Consider the following 21,362-nt stretch of genomic DNA (forward strand, 5'->3'; position numbering starts at 1 on the left):
AAGTAATTCAATAAACACATCAAGATGTGCATTAGCTTTTGTAGCAGGTAATTCCTCAGCTTCCTTTTACTCCTAATTTATAAAGAGCAAGAAGATCCATTACAAATAATTTTCCCTTTCCCTGTTCCTAGTCTATTTCACAAATATATCTGCAGACTCAGGATTCTGTACATAACAATATCTCCCTACTGACAGCACAGAATTCACAAACGCAGGTTTTTGTGATCTCAAAGGAAGAGGACTTAGAGGTGTTCTTTGTCACAGGAGGCTTGGCTGTTCCACTGGCTGGTTTGGCCTTTCAGGGGCCATTGAATCACCATATTTTATTTGCTACTTAAGTGGCTGACTTGCAAACCCTGTCACTTGAAGGAATTGGAGCACCACTCTCTGCTGAGTGACAGCCAGACGGTGTAGCTCCAAAGCTGTGGTCTGTTAGGAAAAATCTGACTGTGTTTGACAATATTAAAAGAAGAACTCAAAAGATCCCCTTGAAAACAAACAAACCAATCCATTATTTGGATTTACAGATGAGCTTTATTGAAAACTTTTCGCAGATCTAAAAGGGCAGGAATTAAGAGGCAGTATTGCCACATTTAATGGTTTGGAATTGCAGCAATTCAGGACTCAGGGCAGAATACACAATGTGTAATCACCGCAAGTGTAGCTAAATCTGGAAGAAATGGGGGAAAAGAGGAGAACAGACCCAATTTACAGCACCTCTTCCCAAGTACTTCACAGTGCTATTTATTCTGAATTAGATCAAAGTCTTAATTTATTACTGAGGGCCTCTTGTGCAGCATCCAGACAAGCTCAAGGCTCTGATCTGGCCCTGGGCTGGGAGCACCAGGGCAGCATTTCAGCTGGAATAATCTTCTGATGAGGTCTGGAGAAGTCTGCCCTGGGTCATCTGGGGAATACAAAAACCTGGCTGCTTCCTCTCCCTGCAGCCACATTCACTGCCCCTGGGACTCAGCTACAAATGTTATCTTTAGATCCATGCACGCAGCAAAGAAAGAAATCAAGATCTGGATTAAGTGGGACCCTCCAGCTGGGCAGAGTAATTGGAATTGCAGAGTAAGACACTGAAGTTGCAGAGCCAACCTGAAGAACTGAATAGGAGTAGTAAAGTGTGAAAATGGAGCTGATGAGAATGATTCACCTGAAATACTCTTGAAAATTAGGACTCAGTTGAAGAAATTTCTTGGAAGATTTTGACTAATTTTATTTTTGCTTTAGCTAGCGACCTGATGAGTCTTGAATGTGAAAATATTTTGCAATTAAAATGAACTTAGATAAGTAGCCTATCAAAAATATTTAATTTTTATAATTGAAGATATTAAAAAAGAAATATCATGATGAAGGGTATTTTTCTAAATTTGGTTCGATTACATGAAGTCTGTCTAATACTTCTGGATACTTTAAGAACCTGCTTAGCACCCAATTCCCACTTGTAGCAAACAACCCACAGATCTAATTATAGATTTTCCTCAGTCACTAGTTCCCTAGGAAACAAATCCATGGCTCATGTCTTCTTCATGGAAGGTCATAGGAAGAAGATAAATATTTTTCTGTGTATAGAAAGTTATCTAGAGGTCACAGGTCTGCATCTCAGCAGATGCTGGTGCTTCTGCCGAGGGCAGATGGCAGCTGTGTTTGACAGTTATCTGGGATATTTAAAACTTTTAAACATTTCAGTCTGATGAAGCACTGAATACTTCTATCAGCAACAATGCTCCATGATACTTTATGCTTAAAATAAAGATTTTAATTTTGGTTCTCTAAACTTATTTCAGTTTTTATCAGTGAATCCACCCCACTTTTCATCTAAAACCATCAGAGGTCAATTCAAAACAGCTGTGAGTAGCTGCAACTTCTTAAAAATTCTAGGCAGAAATGTCAATTAAAAATTATGAATGGTAAATATAATTTGTGTTTTCTTCATACTGGCCCTTAAATTATCAATGTCATCATAATCCTGAACAAAAATTTCACCTACATGCTTAGGGGGAAAAAAAAGTGTAATTAATGTTAATCTACTTGTGATTTAGTTCTAAGTCATTATTGGAAAAATAGACAAAATATAATTCATTGGAAACTCAGATACATGTGAATACATAACCCAAACAGAAGTGAATTAGAATGAATTCAAGGGTGGCAGAGGAAAGATTTGTTAGATTTCTCCTCCTCATTTATAACACAAACCCACCATTCAGCTCTCTCCTGACCCACCTACAATGACAGCATAAAAGGTATAAAATTAGGGAACAATCCTACCCACACCCAGGGTAGTACCCAGCCTGACTTCAGATCAAATTAAGGAATTGAGCTAAGCCAGAATGTCCTTCATCTGTGGGAAGCCTAAACTGCCAGCACATCTCAATAAACATGCAGTGACTCCTGACCACTGACCCACAAGCCCTACCCCAAGTCTTGACCCAATGTCTTGTTCCACTTTTCTCCATGCTAAAAACCATCCAGATCCAAGCCCTCCACTAACACCACTGCTTTCCTCCCTGGCTGGGTACATAAATGGATGTAAAAATACTTCTCAGAAATATTTTTGGCTCCCTACTTTGTCCTGTTAAATTTACATTCTTTCCCCACACTCTTTCTTTCTTTAATTATTCTTATTTTTGATTCCCTCCATCTTTCTTCCTTTCTTTCACCTTTGGCAGATATCACCAGCTGTGTTGCCTTTTTGTTTCTGTAGCTCAAATGGAATGAATTCTCATCAGCTAGAGGTGAAAAAATCCTCACAGCTGAGGAAATTGCTACCACTGGAGAGCATTTCAAATCTCCTAATGACTCCTACACCCACGTTGGTGTTTCTTTGCTGAGTGAGGGGTTTCACAGTTTATCACACATTCCTTGAAAGACCTCTTGTTAGCAATTCCATAAGTGACTCTGTGCTTGGAGATCTAACACAGACTACGCAACAGAAACCTCTGATAAGGTTATATACTCAAAAGAAAGTTTTAACTACACCTTGATAAATTTGACTGCCTTTAATTTGAAAAAAAAGCAGTCTATTGTGACTAAATGATAGCATTACTGACTTTTTAAAATCTAGAAGTAGACAATTTTAATAGTATTGTATTAATGTACTGTATTAGTAAAAATCCTAATCATACTAATATTGAAAAGAGATTTAGAAAAAACAACAAATGAAATATCTACTAGAGCCAAGTCATCAGCTCCTGAAGCTGAATCATTACTTGAGAAGCTAGAAGAAAATGAAGGCTGAATCTCTGATCCTGATACTTTCACTGCAGGTTTTGCCATTCCTTCTATGGCATTTTTATTTCTAATTAGCAATTTGAACACGGGCAGACTGTACCCCAAGATACAACATGCTAAACACGCAGTAATTCGAGGGTTTTGGAGAGACCCAAAACAGAACATCTGTTTTTTCCCAGGTACATGACAAAAATACAAGAGGTCTTTGGAGTGAACTTTTAAAACTACTGACACATTTCTAAAATCACACAAATGGATCAAGTGTGATCAGAAATTGCTGGTAGGTACCATGAAGTCAGGATAGTTCTTGTCACTGCTGCACACCAAGGATTTACTTTATGTATCCACTGTAAACATGTCTTCCCCTGTTTGTGGCCTTTTTAAGGGCTTTCCCCCAATAAAATCTTAGACAATAAGAAATTATTCCTGTTTACTCACATCAGCATAACTCCATATACTTAATTCTGAACTTGCAAAACTATTTAATTCAATTTTGCAACAACACCAATTACCCAACCTGAATTTATGCAGAAAAGAGTCGCTCTAGGTTAGTGTGATAATTCATGTAAATTTTATAATTTCCTTCCTCGAAAAACTGGAAGCTGAGCCATAAAATGTAACTACACAGAGCATCTACATCTTCTGACTCAGCAAGCCAAAAGTTGTTTCTCTTCCAAGTGAGGTTGGCTTTGTTTTAGTCTTGTCTCCTATTGACACAGATATTTGTATCAATATTTCTGCATAACCATTTGCATTTGTGTGCAGAGATTGGCATCTATACCTGGAGACACAGTTTGATGTGAGAGCATGCAAACTTTAAAGTGCTTGCAGTTTTGTGTCAGTCTCCACCAGTCAGCAAGAGAAAAACAGGGAAAAGGCAAATGCACGTTCATCTGGAGGGATCCTTTCTGCAGCTCGTCCAGCTAAACCAGACTCACATCAAAACCTCAGTACCCCTGGAACAAATGATTTACTGAGGAAGCAAAGCACAAAGCTGTCATAACATCAACCTCACCTCACCAGAACTGTGGGAAAAAGCCAAATTTGGAACAGGAAATACATTAAGTACCCTTTCTACATAGCGAGAACTCTCACTATGACAGTCCTTAGCAAGTGTTATCTCAAGTGAACCAGTTGCCACTGATCTTCTCTGCTGGCAAACAAATGTCAACCTGATTTAATCTAACTACTCATTTAGAATCAAAGCTCCATATAAAGCCAAAAATCTCCTACAGAAATAATCTGAAACCTTGAGGGGATTACAGGGATATTGGAAAGGCTTGCACAGCTGTTCACTTTGAGCTCGAACAGATTATTTTAAGAGTATAAGTAAGATTTGGTGGTATCTCTGAGAATAAATAACAAATAATCCACAGAATGTGAGTGATCAATTACATTGTATTTAAAGTTTGAAGTAATCTCCTTTAAGAAGCCTTATTCCAGAATTCAGCCAAACCAGTGCCTTGTTGGCCATCATAAGAAAAAATGTCTTCAAGTCAGGTGACACAGATTCTTCAAAATCTTTTCCCAGTTTTCAAAGTGCATTGATAAATACAGATCTCCTCCTCACCCTTCACTACATAACAAGTAAAACTGCCATGTAATAGTGGGCAGTAATGATTCTCAGAATCCGCATTGCCCACATTTGCAAAGGATTTCAACAAAATAAATTTAAACTAAAAACACAAATTTAGTTAATGCTTCAGTAAATAAATTCTTTAAAGGTTGCACATAGCAACCTTTGGATGTTTCAACCAGTAATTATTAAATACGAGCTTAAACTGTAAATGCCCCTTTTAAATATGAAACATTCCCAAAGTCTAAGATGACTTTTACAGGAAGCTCTAGACTGAACCTATTCACATAAAAATCTGTACTTCATTCTGTTTAGAAAATAACTTTCTAAGCTACCTAAAAGGTGTTACTGTTACACATTGCCATTTAAATAAATAAATAAATAAAATTTCAGAAGGCAGCTTCAAAAAACATTCATCTTGGTCACTTATCTCTGTTTTTATCCCATATGCAGCTGAGCTTTTCAATGTTCTGTGAACCCCAGTCCATCAATGTCTAATTTATGTCTTTTCATAACAAATACACCTTAAAAAACTGTATTTCATGACATCTAAGACTGCAGGGAAAAAAATATTCCATAGTGCAATTCATTAATGTAACAACTGTATTGTTAGGCCTCCATCACAAACTATTAACAATTAAAATATTAACATTCAAGAACCCATATATTACAAAAAGAATATAAAGTATGTTACTGAGTGAATTGAATAAAAGTTACTTTTTAAAGGAATGAACCGGAGGGTAAATACACAATAAAAGGTTTGATTTTGCCCAATGGTGGTCTGAGGCCAAGAAAAAATTGTAGGCAATAGAAATAATGGATTTTGGTTTTTTTTAAACACTACATTTCATAAACTTGCAAGTTAGTATCAGCCTCTGAATTTATCATTTATCATTATTTAAATCTTAATTACAGTTAATATACAATTAAAACTAAAAATTTCTGAGCTTTCTAATCTACTTGTGGCTAAATACAAAATATTTTTCTACTACCTGGAACAGCTTTATCTTTTCTAACTCTGACAAAGTTAGATGCTTTCCAGTCACGTACAATTGCTTTGCCATAACACTGTTCAAAGTCAAAAAAATACTATTTAAAGCTAATAGTAAGATTTTGTGAAAGTTTGAGCTGTTAAATTACTAAAGTGTTACATCCATAGGATTGGTGGATAATGGCTATGGCGTTCTTTATCTTGCAGAATGTAAATGTAGCTAATAGTGTGGAAAAAAATCATTTTAATACTTTAGCTGAGATTGAAGAAAATAAAGGGTAAAGAAAGACATTCAAGAAGTAAAAGTCTTCACACTGAATAAACCAGAGCAAAAAAGAAAAAGGGGAATGTTTGTATAAAGTATTCTAAATGTTAGAAAGAAATTCCCTCTTTTGTAACGAGATCTTGCTTCTCAATGAGCTGAGAAGTCGAGGAGGTTCTGTTCTATCTACCAGAACAAGCTTAAGCAATTTTAAATCCAGCTTTAAAAGAGCAGTTTAATGTTGTTTAATGGCAATGAAACTGACATAGTCTGCTATTCCAAGGGTAATATTGGGCTCCAAGAGAAAAAGCCCCATTGATTTGTGCTCTGGTAATGTCTGGAACAGGGGATTGGAGATGGATTCAACCCAGGAGTGATCCTGATGCCAGAGCATCCTTGGAGTGGTTCCAACCTGCACTCACCCTTCGGTCAGAAATGGGAAGGTGATGCCAGAGTCTGGAAGAAGGGCCGAGGGAAAGAAGGGTTTGGTGTCTCCCTTAATTCAGTGTTCTCAGGGCTTTATCCTATGGTGCTTAACAAATATGTCAGCTATCCTATAATGATAGAAATATAATAGGAGTCAAACAGAAAAATAGGTCTCCAGTGCTATTTTAAACTGGCAAAATACAAATATCCAACCAGTACCTGCTCCATGTTAGTGTGCAGAGAGAGGATGCAGCTGGACTGTGCACCAGCATTGTAGCCACAGCTATTCTGAGCCTTGGCTTTAACTCTGGAACATCACCCAGCCACTGCTGAGGCCTTGGGTTTACAGCCCTAACAAGGCACTGACACACTGCTAATGCAGGGAAAAGAGAAGACACACCCAAAAAACAAAACAGGATTTCATTCCATGGCTGTTTCCCCTTCATACTAACCACTCCTTACAGATAGTGGCATTATTAAGTGATAATCTATAACCACCCATGGCCATATTTGACTTCAATTACATAGGTGGGAATCCAAAACACACCTGGTATTCATAGGCATTGCTTCAGCTCAGTGCTAACAAACAGCCCAATCCATTCTCACCAGTTTATACAGGCCCAGATCATTACTGTAGTTCCATTATTCAGAACAAATGAAAGCATTAACAGCTATTTCTGGTGTAATTAATTGCTGTGTCCCTATATTTGACTGCAGTTATATATGACTAAAACATCTAAAGATAACAAATATTATATTACGTATACTACTGAACCTGTTTTACTACAGATTTACTACATATTTTCAGGCAAAAGGGACTGGACTTCTCTAAAATATTAGTGAGTCTCATATGAAAATAGAATTAAAATATATGGAGATCATCCAAATAATATGCTAACACCTACAAAGAAGAAGGCACAGGAGTGTACCCACCCTCACAAAGAATTCAGCAAGAAACTAAAATAATGTGTTTTTCTCTTCTAATTTAAGGGAAATGAAGGTAAAACCACAGCAATAATTAATGAGGCAAAAAGAGCCTTTAGATTAATGTAGCAAGTTAGTTTCCCCAGGATCAGCTATTGTTTAATTTTTACCAGAAGTTAAGGCTGCAGGCATATGATCACAATTCTCAAATAGAAGTAAAACAATATTTAATGGTATTAGTAACTTTTTAAAAATGTAAATTAGTCAACAACCCATTGTGGAGGTACAAAAATAATTCATCAACATCTACCAAGTTTATTAATAATTAAAATCACCTTAATATGTATGTTTCTATGGTTACACTTAATATGTTCAGAATACAGAAAGATCTTAAAACAGTCCCAGGATTCCCCAGCTAATATGAAGAGCAGAAATGGTTTTGAAATTGATCTTTAGAAAGAATAGTCACGTCATTTCCACTGCAAATCATTCAATTTCAGCCAGAGAAATCAATGGGCAAGAAAACAGATCTCTCATCAATTAGGACTGCTTCTCTACATCTACCACTTTGACCTATCTTGGGAATTTTCAAATGACAGCACAGTATATCAGCATTAAACTAAATCTACAGAAAAATAAATATTAGAGAAATTTATATTAGAAAATTTGGTCGCTAAATCTAGCCCTTCTGCAGTACCTTGGAGAGGAAGAGGTAGAACTGAAGTGTAAAACCACCCAATCAAAAACCCCAAGTTCAAATGTCCCCAGCCTCCAGGACAACTCCTGCACGTTGAACAGCTCAGTTTCACCTGCAAACAGGGGATGTGTCAGCCCAGCATCCCAGGGGAAGAGCAGCAAGGAGCCAACCTAAAGTCCAGCAGCCCTCTAAAACACAAGAGAGCAATTCTCTCCAAAAGAAGTCACACTAGAGACAAGGGACCTCTTTCTGAGCAACTTTCAGAACTGCACAATATTCGGGAGCACCCAGAACTTCCCCAGAGCCTTTTGGGGTTTATTCAAGGGTTTGTACTTGGTGCAAGACTGTGGCTCCTTCTGACCAATGCACTTTTCCACCTATTTCAATAAACAGACATTATAACACCTCCCTTTACACTACAGGAGAACTGGAGATGCACAAATTATCGGAAATGGCAGAAGTAACTGTTTAACTCCATTTATCTGTGGATTACACGCACCATCGTGATGAAGGAAAAGGGACACCTAAATTCCCCTGAAAATGTGGCCTTGGTAACTTCAATCTCACTGCTTTCAGAAATAGCTTTTTGTTTCTACCATTGCCTACATGCTTTTGAAATGCAGAACGACTCTATAAATAATAAAGCAATATTTGAAGACAAATAATGAGTCAGACATTCCTCACCCCTTCTCTCTGCTTTCCAGACACATTTGAATGATAGAAATTGTATTTGGAAGAACAAGAGCTTAAACTAGACATGGTTTGTGGAAATACAGAACTGCAAAGTAACTATTTGTGCAGCCACCCTGAAATGTTTCTGTAGTGTGTTTTCTTTACAGAGAGCAGTACAAATAATTCAAAGATGAACCAAAAATTACACAGGAATGGCTCGAGGTCATTCCTGGATACATCTGCCCCTGGATTCTCCCTGCAGTGGTGATCGATGCCATCCTGTACAAGCATCAGAAACCCTCAGGCATAACAGCAAGGACACCCTTTCCTTTTGGCCTCCACATCTTGTGTCAATATACAGAATATCACAATGCTTGACAAAAATTATCAACGAGCTCTAACCTTCAGTACTGTTAAATTGCTCTGCAACACTTTAATCTTTCCATTACTTGTCAGTCCCTTGACTCGTTTTGGATGATCTGCAAACTCTGTCACTGCAATGTCTCCTTTTCCAGATAATTTCTGTTGTGTTAAACAACATAAATCACTGTATAAATCCTTGAGAACACCTACCGGTATAACGTTCCCTATGGAAATCTATTTCCACACTGATGTTTCAATCATTTTTAGCCGAAGGAAGCATTTCCTCTCAGTAGAGAAACCCATATATGGTTTATTGATCAGATTTATCTACACGTTCAGCTTCTCCACAGATCTTAATACATTTAGGAAATATGATTTGCCTCAGAAAGATCCATGTTGACTGTTCACTTCATGATCGTTCCAAAGTTTATCTATCCCAGTGACTGCTACAGCTTGGCTTTGACTGATTGCCTGGTGGAGGAATGGCACTCAGTGGGCTCTAGTTCCAAACATTTTTCAAGGCTTCCAAGGGTGCTTTTTAAAAAGAATGGGAAGGATGAGACCCCCAAATTCCAGAGCAAGTGAAGCCAAGGGGCAGGAGTAGTTACATGCCACAGCCAGGAGTTAAATCCCAGTTTGAACTCTCTATAAACTTGCTTTTTTCCTATTTTATAATATTCATTTTTTTCTCTTTTGCTCTGAATCCATTTCTTTTGAGACTTCATTTGGAAATGCTCCTTCAGACTCCTGTCCCCTTCCTTCAGTGAGAACATCTGCAGTGTGGCACGGCCTCCCTTCTTTCTAAAATACTTCAAGTATTTACGGGTAGTTTATAGTTTTCCACTTTGACAGGACTTTTGTTTTTTGAAGGGAGGTTGGGGATTATGAAGAGCTCTCTTACAGTCTTTTTGATCCTCCAACAGAAGTAAAACTGTTTGTACGAACTGCTTACCAGGTATTTGGTTGTCACCCAGATCTATGAAACTCAAAATCTCCTGACTGTAGTAAATTAATGACTGAAACCAATGGCAGATCCTGCTCCTAAATTCTGTGCAATGAGATAATTTCTCTCTCTCTTCAACATAACAATTTCTTACTTTGAAAGCTACTGCATAAGGATCTACATGGTTCATTACACAAGTAACAGGGAGTCCCTCCTTGAGAGAATGAAGGACAAAAAATGACAACTGAGCTGTATTTTGCCTCTAGTCTTTGATTTAAAAAAGCTGATGGGGAAATTTTGATCTAGTTCTAAAAATCTAATTAACTCTGATGTCCAATAAAAATTTTAGAAAACTGTTCTTTTGAAAAGAATGTGAAGAAGAATTTATTTTTTGTTCTTGGCTCTGCTGCACAGGACTCGATTGTACCTGTCTCCACCTGCTATAAATTATACACACCTATGCATACACAGAAGCTACCATCAGGGAACATGTGCTTCATTTGTTCCCAGAATTAAAAGGCTCTTTGGGATGGGAGTTTTCAACATGAAAAATGTGGTCAAAGCTTGTTTTCTGGTACATGAGAAAAAGAGCTGGTGGGCACAAACAGCAGCAGCACATCCTGAACTCATAGCAGGTGACTCTGAACCACATCTGTACCTCTTCAGATGAAGAGTTTGGAATTGCCAAGCTTCCTGGAATCTTGGGGGATAAACACAATCAATTTTCTACTACTTACAAAAGTAACTTTCTAGTATTTACAAAGAACATCCTTCATCAGTCATCCCCTAAAGGAAAAAATATGTGGTTTTTAACATTTCTCATTAACAGATAATTACACTTTTTTTTTCCAAAGCCTTATTGTTTCATTATTCTGTTTTTAAATTATTATTGGGGGTTTTTTTAAAGAAAAAAGAATATGATTTATTAACTAACAATTAGGATTCTCATAAGAAAATTACTTAATGCAGTAATGATAGTATAGGAGTTTGAAGAAAATAATCCATGTATAATAAATTCTATTAATTCAAATTAATTTTCATGTTCCAGTGACCCTCAGCAAATTCAGGTTTGCCCAACAGCACAGTAATACTGGATGGAGTTGATTCACTATGTTTTCCTATTTGCACACTTTCAACATGTTCTGCATTGCCCATTTTGTTGTTTGAAATTCATACAGATCCTCACAGTCTTTCTTTTATATAATTAGCAAGTTGCCCACTGCAGACATTGCTTTTTCTATGTGTCTGATTTAACTGTTATTCCAACCCTACAACAGCTTCTCTAGGAACATTTAAGGGCTTCCTTGTCAAGTAGAAAAGGATCTGTTGAGGACAGGCTGTTTTGCTAAACACCTGATTCTTTAGTCTGATCTCCTGAAAAAAAAAAAAAACATTTAAATGATCCATTTAAAGTATTTTGGTTATTTTGAACCAAACTTGACCAAAAAACATCCAGCATACAAGGTTCCTAGAAGTTCCACAAAAATCGGGGCAGTGCAGACTGAAGAGACCTACTGGAACCTGCAGAGACAGAATGGAAGCAAGAATTTCCATTTTTCACATGTATATTCATTGCCTGCTCAGGTCAACTGCAGCTCCAGGATTTGCTCCCTTTTATCCTAGCTGGAAATGTCAGGAGGCAGAAAATAACCCCAGTGGTGCTGAGGAGATTATTTAGGGTCATTATGCTCAAGGTGCTACCACAGATAAGAGCACCTGGGTTTGTTGCAGGGAACTATTATTTGTAGGAAACCAGCTTTCATCACTTCAATTATCATGAAATACTTGTAGTATATTGTAAATCAGGCTTGGACATGAATTCTGTTAAATTAATATAGTCCTTGAATTCAAGCTGTAGTCAAGCTCAGCTACATCTACACTGCTTTTTTTTTTTTTTTTTTTTCCCAATTCTAATAAGTAAAAAATATATTAAGACACATGTTATTGGGTTATAGGGATCACTACTACTTTCAATTTCTGGACTTCATTGTTGAACAGATTCCTATTATCAAATCCATTCTCAAGCTCAATTGGAAATGTAAGCTTAATAGTTTCGTCTATGCTTTGTAGAAATGAAAAGAAAAGCTTCTGAAGCTGTTTGAACCTTGATGAAAATCCTGTTTGCCAAGCGCACTTTAAAATTTTTCCCTAAAAATTTATAGAATAAAGTAGAATTTGATATGTACATGATCAGCATAACTCACACTTCCTTCAAGGGTCCTTTTTTCCCCCTGCAATCTCCCAGGAGGGTTGTCCTTATCAAAAATCCTTTCCCACTTTGATGGGAGAATTTCTGTCAGCTTCAATGTGCTTGGGGTCAGGCAGTGATACAGGAAAGTGAAATGCTTTAGTGTGCCCTTCCAGACTCTATGGCCGTGCTGAGGGATGAGCACAAGCTTACAAAGGCTTGTCTTAAACTGCAATTCAAGTTAAAGAACATTACTAAAATAATGCCCCGGCAAAATTGTGCAAATATTTTAACAGCCACTTCAATTCTTTGACAGAATTTGTATAAATATTTATCCCATGTTATCCACCTGCTCTTCAGGAGCATGAAGCAGATGGAAACATGGCAGGAAAATAAAGTATGGAAGAGCAGCAATGCAATGGATATTTGTGGATAGAAAAGCAGCTGAAACTGGGAGACTTTCCAATGACAGTGAGAAGAACTCACAGCAACAACTTATAGATTAAAATGGGAGAAAAACACCTACAAAGCCAACAGCACTGACCAAGAGAGTTCATGAAAGTCTGAATACGTTGTACAAGTCATTTATTGCTGTGCACCTCTGGAATGTGTGTGTGTATATATCTATATATATATGTATATTATGTGCATATAAATACAGCATGGAGGGCATGAGTCCTGTGTTTAAACTCCAAAGGTGTAAATTCTAATAATCACCAAAACTTCATAAACAGCCTGAGAAATTTTAAGGAACATCATGGCCAAACCAAAAATCAAGGCTCTTGCTAAGTTAAATACAGAACTTCAGAAAGCAGGCTAATCCAAACATACAGTTCTCTGAATTCTTAATTTGCCTTTGTTTAAGCAAAGTTTCAGTGGCAGAAAGTGATTTTTCTCTTTGTGAGTCATTTTAGAGAAAGTGGAGTGGTCAAACTAGTCATCTTTTCCAAACACAAGCAAAAGGAAATTGCTTAATAGAGGGGTTTCTGTGATTAAAAATTTTAGGGCAACAGTGAATCATTGATTGCAATGAAATAATTTACATTTTTATATATTTGACCCTGAAAGAAAAATAGGTCGAGTAGAATGACATTAACTTCAAAATTAGGTATTCCAGCAATCTTTTCCAACCTCAGCATTCCATGATTCTGCCCTGTAGACTATGGCTCATGGAGTCCATTTCTGAATTCAGCCAACAGGGTTGCACAGTAAATGAAAAAGATGATAAACCAGAAAGGTTAAAAAAGGTGCCTTTAGAGGGCAGCTGGAAAAGAGCACCAGATGTTTTGGAAATGAGAAGGGAAAATGTTTCCTGAATTAAAACACAGCTGTCATTATGGATAATGGCATCGTACTCCTTTATTCATTCCATTGATCTCTTGCTATACATCACCCTAAAATGCAAGAAAAAAACCCAAAAAAAACAACCCAGGAATCATCCATGTATGATAAAAGCAAGGGCAAAACACAAAAAGGTTAAAATTCTCTTCAATTAGCCATTGAAGAGAATCAGCAGTCAGAGAGAAGGAAGAAAATTACTGTTGTTCCCTGAGTGACAGCTATTTACTCCACCTTACAGATGAGCCATATGTAATACATATAATTTTTCCTTCTGGAAATGCTCTGCCAACCATCTTTACTTAATACCATTTTAACAAGCCACAGCTGGTAATATCAAATTTGTCGCCAGACCAGTCTGCAAAATGCCTTTATTAAAGTCTTTCATTAATGAAAGCACCAAAGTTGACAGTATGACAGTATTTAGTTTGCAAATTGGCAGGGATAAGTTAATTTTGTTCCTAAAATGTCATTCACTTGGATATTGCTTTATATTATATTATAAACTTGCTAACAGCTGACTGTATAACAAGAAACCAGAGGAATTATTTGGAATAGAACAGGAAAACAATCACATTTGAAGCAGTATGAATCAGTTCACAGCTATCAAATAAATATCTTAATTGATTTAAAGGAAGCTCTGTGGTTGTGTTCTCTCCCCTGACATTGATATTATGCAGTTTTTATGTTTTTACTGGTAACATATTAACACAGCACTCTGCTAAATAAAGCTGGGTAAGTCTGGTGCATCTCTCATCCCACTTAAACTAAAGTGTTACTCTAAGTAGATTTGTAGGAAGAAACTTTACAAATTAAAGGGAATAAGAAAGCAGAAATCCTGGGTCCAAATATCCTGTTCTACCAATCCAAGATTACAGAATTAGGCTCTACATCTTGTTAAGTTTAAAATTTGGCCCTACTAAGAATGCAGAGACCAAGTTTCTGCTCAAAAATATACATTCAATAAGAAAATAGATTCTAGAAACTGGGCAGGTTGAGTGGTTATTCCAAACAACTGAATTAAAACAAGACAGAAAGAAAGCCAAAGCGGAAAACAACAACTTCCCATCAGTCAACTCAGGATAATAGGGTCATTTTGGAAGACTGTAAAGATGAAAGTTATCAAAACATCAGTCTGGTTCCATGAAAACCAGAGGGAATGGAGTTAGGGGATGGCCATTCTTATTCTCCACCCCTACAAGGGGGTTTCTGGCTGCTGCTGTCAATGTTGCTCCCCATTCACAGTAAAACCAGGAACAGACTCACACCCTACACATGATCCTTAAAACCTCAGCCTGGGAGTTTATTTTGGACAAGAAAGATGGAAGGGGCCTGGACTTTTGGGGAGATGCTTCAGGTTTGTTTTTTCACAGGTGATTATCATTAACCAGTTAAGAAAAACAACATCATGGAAAGGTGTCTAACATTGGGCATCATTAGGTGAGATGGTTGTTATGTCTGAAAATAATCCAAACATTTTAAATTTGAACCTACAATTAAGTTAGTGGGACAATGAAAAATTGCTTGCCAGGGTTTTATTTCATCTTAGTTACTTTACACAGGCAATTTTCTGGCAGGACAGATTTTTTTCTCACCTCTACCTTAATTCGCAACACAGTTTAAAATTACCAAGTTCTGAAACCAAGGTTAACACAAAGTGTGGCAGTTAAACTGCAGCATACTTTGCTGAACAGCTTTAGAGCAGAAAATCTCTTCTGTTTGCTGCTTTCCTTCAGGTCATTAACATGATTTATTATGAAGCAGGAAATTAGGTACTGGATATATCAATACTGTTCAGAAAATTCGATTCCATCATTGCCATATAACTGCTTTATCTCCAACAAACTTGTAACCATAGTAACTAGATTAGAAAGTACTCCCCAAATGTTTTAAAATTCTTTTATTCTTATTAGCAACACCAAACACTGAAAAATAATGGTAAATTATTATTTTCCAGTTCTTGCAACTCATGTGTGATTCTTCTGAAAGTCTTAAGTAAACAAGTGAATTCTAACAAATTTTTTCAATAAAATTCTATCAGCTGAAAGAAAACAAATGTGTTCTGTTGGAATTGCTTATGTGAATGTCAGTATTCTTAAAAAAGAGAAGGCTGGAGAGAGACCTCTCAGAAAAAAGCAACAAATTTAAAGTGCTGTTTTCACTTAATGGTTTGTTAGGACATCAAATACATATCCTTTAATGAAAATTAATATGCTGTAGCTTAATAATTCATGTACTTGCAATGAAAGCCCTTTAATTTAATGGAGTGCTGCTCCTTTCATTACTTTCCTTCTGAGGTAGGTTGGTGTTTTTCCATGAAGGTCAGGACTGTGCCTTTCCTCCATACAAGCCATGAATTTAATCAGATGTTGAACTCTGACACACCTCCAGCCGCCCGTTCAGGCCCAGCTCAGCAGGGTCTTACACGTCCTCAGGAGCATCAGAGCGGGAGGAAATATCGAGGTGTCTGTTCTGTCAGGATCAGCAGCAGCTGTATTATGCAACTGTGATCACATATTTATCAAATTTTGTGTTCCCTCCTCAGTACTGCTGTTGGAAATTAATTCCTCTTCTCCGGGTACCAGAAACTTTTCTTTTAATCTTATGCCAAAATTTATATCCATTAGTTATTACACCAGTGTATTCCTTTTGTTTAAATCATCTGGATTTAGAGAAAATGCTTGTGCTAGGCCAAGCAAATTGAGCTCATATATATTTCTACCCAATCTTACTGTAGCTCTACCACAACGTGATTTTTCTCTAAACCCAATCTTTGTTTCTTGATGGATTTGAAAGAGCTTTATTTATTGCCTAAGTACTATACATAAATAACACCCTTCTCCACCTGTACACTTTTTTACCTTGTTTGCTTCTTGTTTCTATATCCTCCTCTGTGGATATGCCTTTCCCACATGGAATTATAGATATATTTTAGCAGAATGCTCTCCTTATAAACCATCAGACATATTCAAGAAATCAGAATTCCTTGTGCCTCTGTAATTCCATCTTCTCTCTGACAAAGTTCCTCACGCACTTCTTCAGCTGTCACCAAAACATTCTCATCTTCTGGACAAGTCAGAATTCTTGCTGATGACCATGTCCTGTTTTCTGAGCATACTCTGGCAGAGCACAATCACTGCATTTGACATGGTGAAGATTTTAAAACAAGCAAATGGATATTAAAACATAATTTTTAAAAATCCAGTAGATTTTTCCTGTAGACCCTTGTCTAGTTCCATCATGAGAAATACATTCTCTTGCTTCCACATCATTTTTAGTAACTAAAACAAAGATTCAGGCTGAGAATTGGGATTCAGACCTTTCCCAGCTGAGCAGTGGATAAGCAGTCACACAGATCTCTCTCATGGTGTTGGAAAGGTTTTGAGGTGTTGCTCCTCTTTCTGCACATCATTCTCTCCTCTGTGAGCACACAGCTTTATCTTCCAGGCTCGGACACCCATCCTTGCCAGGTCCTTTCCTCCTCCCCTTCCCTTTAGACTCTCCTTCTTTTTCTGCCTAATCTTCCAGTGGGACCAAAGCACTTCTTAATTCAGCTTTTATTTCACTGTTGCTCCTCTCCTGTGTTTCTCATGTCTTCCTCTAGCCTATGAACCTTCTCTCTAGGTTCTCTTCCCAGGTTGGCAGATCATGATCATCTCTTTTGACACTTCAATTTTTTGCCTGAAGTTTGACATTTTTTACAGCTGCTTCTTTAGTCCATGACAATTCTCTTCTGTGAAGCATATAATTTATTGTATATAAATAGTTGCACTAAGATAGCCACTCAAAAATAGCAAACTTCCAGCAGCTTTTTACATCCAGTTTTCTTCAGCTTCCTCCCCTCTTCAAGAGTTTTTCTATTGCTGCTTTAACAGACAAGATGCATTTGCTCTTTGCCTTAAATTCACATCTCAGAGGAGGAAAAAAAAACCCACTTCCTCATAGATCTTAAAGATTTTTGCAAGCCTGGACCACTTTTAGTCTTGAGTTTTTGCTAGGATCAATCCTGCCATGTAACTGCAGCTAACAGTCAGATCAGAGGCAGGAAGTATAGGTAGTTTCTGATCCAAAATACCTGCTTCATCCCCACTCCCCTTACAAAAAGAAAAACAGACATATAACCATAAGAAAAATTTCTTATGGGAAAAAAAAGTTTTGCATTTAATTTATTCAGTAATTTCCTGCAGTCTCCTGTGTACGTCTCTCTGTGTTCTGCCCTTCACTGAGCATAAAATGTCCTGCCAATTTTCACCAGGCCACTCATGGCTTCCAGATTTTACATGCCAACAATTACAATACTTATTCTTATGCAGGACAATTCCTTTAAATGAAAGAATGGAATCCTTGATTCACCATTTCTTCATCAATAACATGCAGGGCAAAGCCTCTAAACCTGGATGAACACAGTCTCACTTTGCAGGTGTCCTTCTCTTCTAATGTGTGGAAAAAGAGCTGGGATTTGTTGACCATCTCCACAATTCCCTTCCTGCTCTTTGAGCTCTGCATTTAGTGTGAGGATTAAATTTCAAAAAGCACCATCATCACCACAGTTGCCAAAAGACTGTTGTGTAGATGCACAGAACCACCACTCTAAGTTAGTCTTAGAAAACATTTCCATGGTGTAGTGGAGAATAACCTGTCAGTGTAAGTACAAAATAATCCTGCATCCCACTGTTTTGTACTTCATTTGACTTCATGTGGACAAATAAACTGGAAAGGTAACATATGGAGAGAGACTAAAAACTGACTATCATATCCCTGTGCTCTATCAGCAAGAACTAAACAAAACACATCAATAACAGTCAAGAGTTTTAGCCTGGGCCATCTGGTCACAAAGGCCCACACTATCCAGATTGTATTAAAATATTTTATTCTCAGTGTTTTCCCTCAGGCACGAAGCACGATATGCAAAATCTTAAATCCTGCTAAAAGGTGAGATTCCTCCACCTACAAACACAGCATGTCTATGATAGTTATTTAATTAAGACCTACCCTAGTGAAGGGTGTGGAAATGGCAAGGCAATAATCCAATTCCTGAGTGGGGATGCTGGAAAGCCAGTAACAGCACAGAGAACAGACTCTACACATGTACTTCCTTGTTAAGCTAAACACTAATTGGAGTTTTTGTAATTAATTTGAACAAAACAGTGTTTTCACTTGTCCAGTGCAGTATCTCCTTCCTGATATATACATAAAAAACCAAACTTCATTAATGAAGTCCTCTAAAATCCCTATTTTTTTTTCTTTATGGTATTGTTTCCTAGCTGTGGGATAAAACTCAATTAATTGTTCTCCCCTTGCTCTCTTCTTTCTGCATATCTGCCCTGCTCCCCATTAAGTGCTAATCAGCATTTCACCTGTTGGCTGCTGCAATCACTTCCAAACAACTTGTGCAACTCCAGCAAACACAGCATGAGGTGGAAAGCAAGAGGAAGTCAGGAGAGATGAATAAACTACACTGGTAATTTTCTAAAGCAGGGAAAAGAAAGGGAAAATAAGAAAGAAAGGGAAAATAACACTGCAAACTTGACTTCCACGTGAACATCCAAACAGGACCACGTGGCAGGATCAAACAGAACAGTCATATCTGAAATTATCACTATCATCTCTTTCATTCAGTCAGGACAGCTTCATATTCCTTCTCATTTTTAAAACTCTATTATAACCTGCATTTTATTCATTCTCTGGACGTTTTTTCTCTTTCCTAAAACACCACAGAAAGCACAGCTAATCTGCAATGTCCTTCTGCAAGGATTACAGTAGAGCAGAGATGGCAAAGCTGAGGTTCAAGAGAAATCCATGCCCAGCAAAAGCTGTGATCCATCAGTCCATGTGGTGCCCTGCTGAGGCTTCTGAAGATGAGCCCCAAAATATTTTGAAAGAGGAAATAACCACATTCCTCACACCTTACAGAAGTGAGCAACTAAGTGATTTTTTTAAAATTCATGGAGCTATGGAAAGTTGACAATAAACCTCTAAATTTGAGGGAGGGAGATGAACAACTTTTTCTGCAGTTTGCACAGGATCTGAAACAGGTACAGGAACCAGTACTCCGGGTTAGTACAGACATTCATTGTAGTTAGGAAGACCTCAGAGTGTATCTTATGAAGATATGTGACAAGTCAAAAAGACCTGAAGTAATTGCTTTTATTTTCAGCACTGATTTTGACTGAATTTCTTCCCTACCATCAGTATGTCTGAGACTCCAAACCTTTTGATTTATGCTTTGTTGAACATTCAGTTGCAAATTACCATAGTTGACCTAGAATATGTCATTCCATTATTTTAAATACCTGTAAAATTTTTGTATCCCCTGACACATACATAATCTCTCCTTCTATTTGCAATAGACTCCAGCCAAAATAATCATCTGGATACCTAAATTAGAGCTATGATGAAAAAAAAAACATAAAGGATTGTAAAAATTATGACAGCTCCAAGTATTTCAAGGTGCTGATCTCTTGCAGTTCCTATAATTTAAACATTAGTTGAGGACAGGATTCTCAGGGCCTTTGAAAAATAGCCTGCCAGATGCTCTCACATTTCTGTGTTTGTACATCCTCTAAGGCGCTCGTGATCCCCAAGTAGCACTTCAGGAACGACAAGCTGCCAGGGAAACATTGCAGCACAAACAGGACCAGGTTTGTGTCTTTGTGCCTAAGGGGAGCCTCAGTTACCAGAACTCTCATACTAAACTCCCAATAAAAATTTCTTAATGAAGGAACTTCTACAGAGCCACTCAGACTGCCTGAGATCCAAAAATTCAGTGTTCGCAAGCAGAAGGGATGGAAGAGGGTGGGAAGAAATCTGGGATATTACTACCAATGTGATAGGCACTGCAGAACTATAAGAGCAATAGATCAGTTACTTAATACCAAAATTTAATCTAGTTTTTGTTGACTTACCTTGCCAACTAATCTGGGGAATGGAGGTCTTTGATTTTCAGGAATTAATATTGGAGTTGCCAAAATAGCCCTTTTTTGTCTTGGAATTCCAAGGTTGCCTTCTAGTTTTAAGATTTCCTAAAAAAGAAAAAGACCAGTTAGAAAAGCTTCCAAATATTCAGTAGTTATTCCCTTTCCCTGCATCTTTAGTCAAAATTACCATGAACCACCAGATTCTAAGTTTAGTATTATACATTTTCCAGCAATTAGTGATAATATATCAAACCATGTATTTAATCTCTCAGGTTGCTGCACTTATTTCAGTAACTGCGGACAGCCCATATTAATTTTGTACTCATGTAAACAAGTTATAAACCGAAGCAGGTGTGTCTGTAATCCTAATCTGATGACTGCTTAAATCATAAGCCTTAAGCAAGGTCTGGGTTACCTCAAATACTTGCACAAGACCAGTAAAAACCACTTCAAATGTCTTTACATAATTTTCACATCATCCACACTCAGTCACTTCTCAGTCCAGGCTTTCAATCAAACAGAATTTAGAGTGAATTTGCAAACACAGTCTGCAGGTAATGAACTCTCAATAAACACCAAAAGCTTGTAACTTCAAATTAGACACCAAAATCCAGGTGTAACTTAAAATATGAGCTAGTAGGTTATTGCTGTTGGGAGTTTTGTGTTGGGGTTTGCTTTCTCTTAGAGAAAACTTCGTGCTGTGCTGTCAGAAAGAACAAAAGTAGAAGTAGTTTATACACAAGACTTCTTTTTCTGATGCATTTTCTGGAGTGTTTCTTTCTATCTGAGCTTCAGGGAGCTCAGCACTTTATGAGCTACAATGAACTC

General features: G+C 37.3%; 1 protein-coding gene across 2 annotated transcripts in view; it reads right to left on the reverse strand.

Moving 5' to 3' along the window:
- CDH13 (cadherin 13) overlaps positions 1–21,362 on the reverse strand; it is a 451,854-nt gene that overhangs the window by 241,782 nt on the left and 188,710 nt on the right. For both annotated transcript variants that reach the window (XM_048316534.1, XM_048316533.1), the window contains exon 4: positions 20,523–20,639. In XM_048316534.1, the coding sequence (XP_048172491.1) occupies positions 20,523–20,639 (117 nt within the window). The remainder of the gene's footprint in view (positions 1–20,522; positions 20,640–21,362) is intronic.

Source organism: Corvus hawaiiensis, chromosome 12 (assembly GCF_020740725.1).
Source record: "Corvus hawaiiensis isolate bCorHaw1 chromosome 12, bCorHaw1.pri.cur, whole genome shotgun sequence".
NCBI classification, from domain to species: Eukaryota; Metazoa; Chordata; class Aves; order Passeriformes; family Corvidae; genus Corvus; species Corvus hawaiiensis.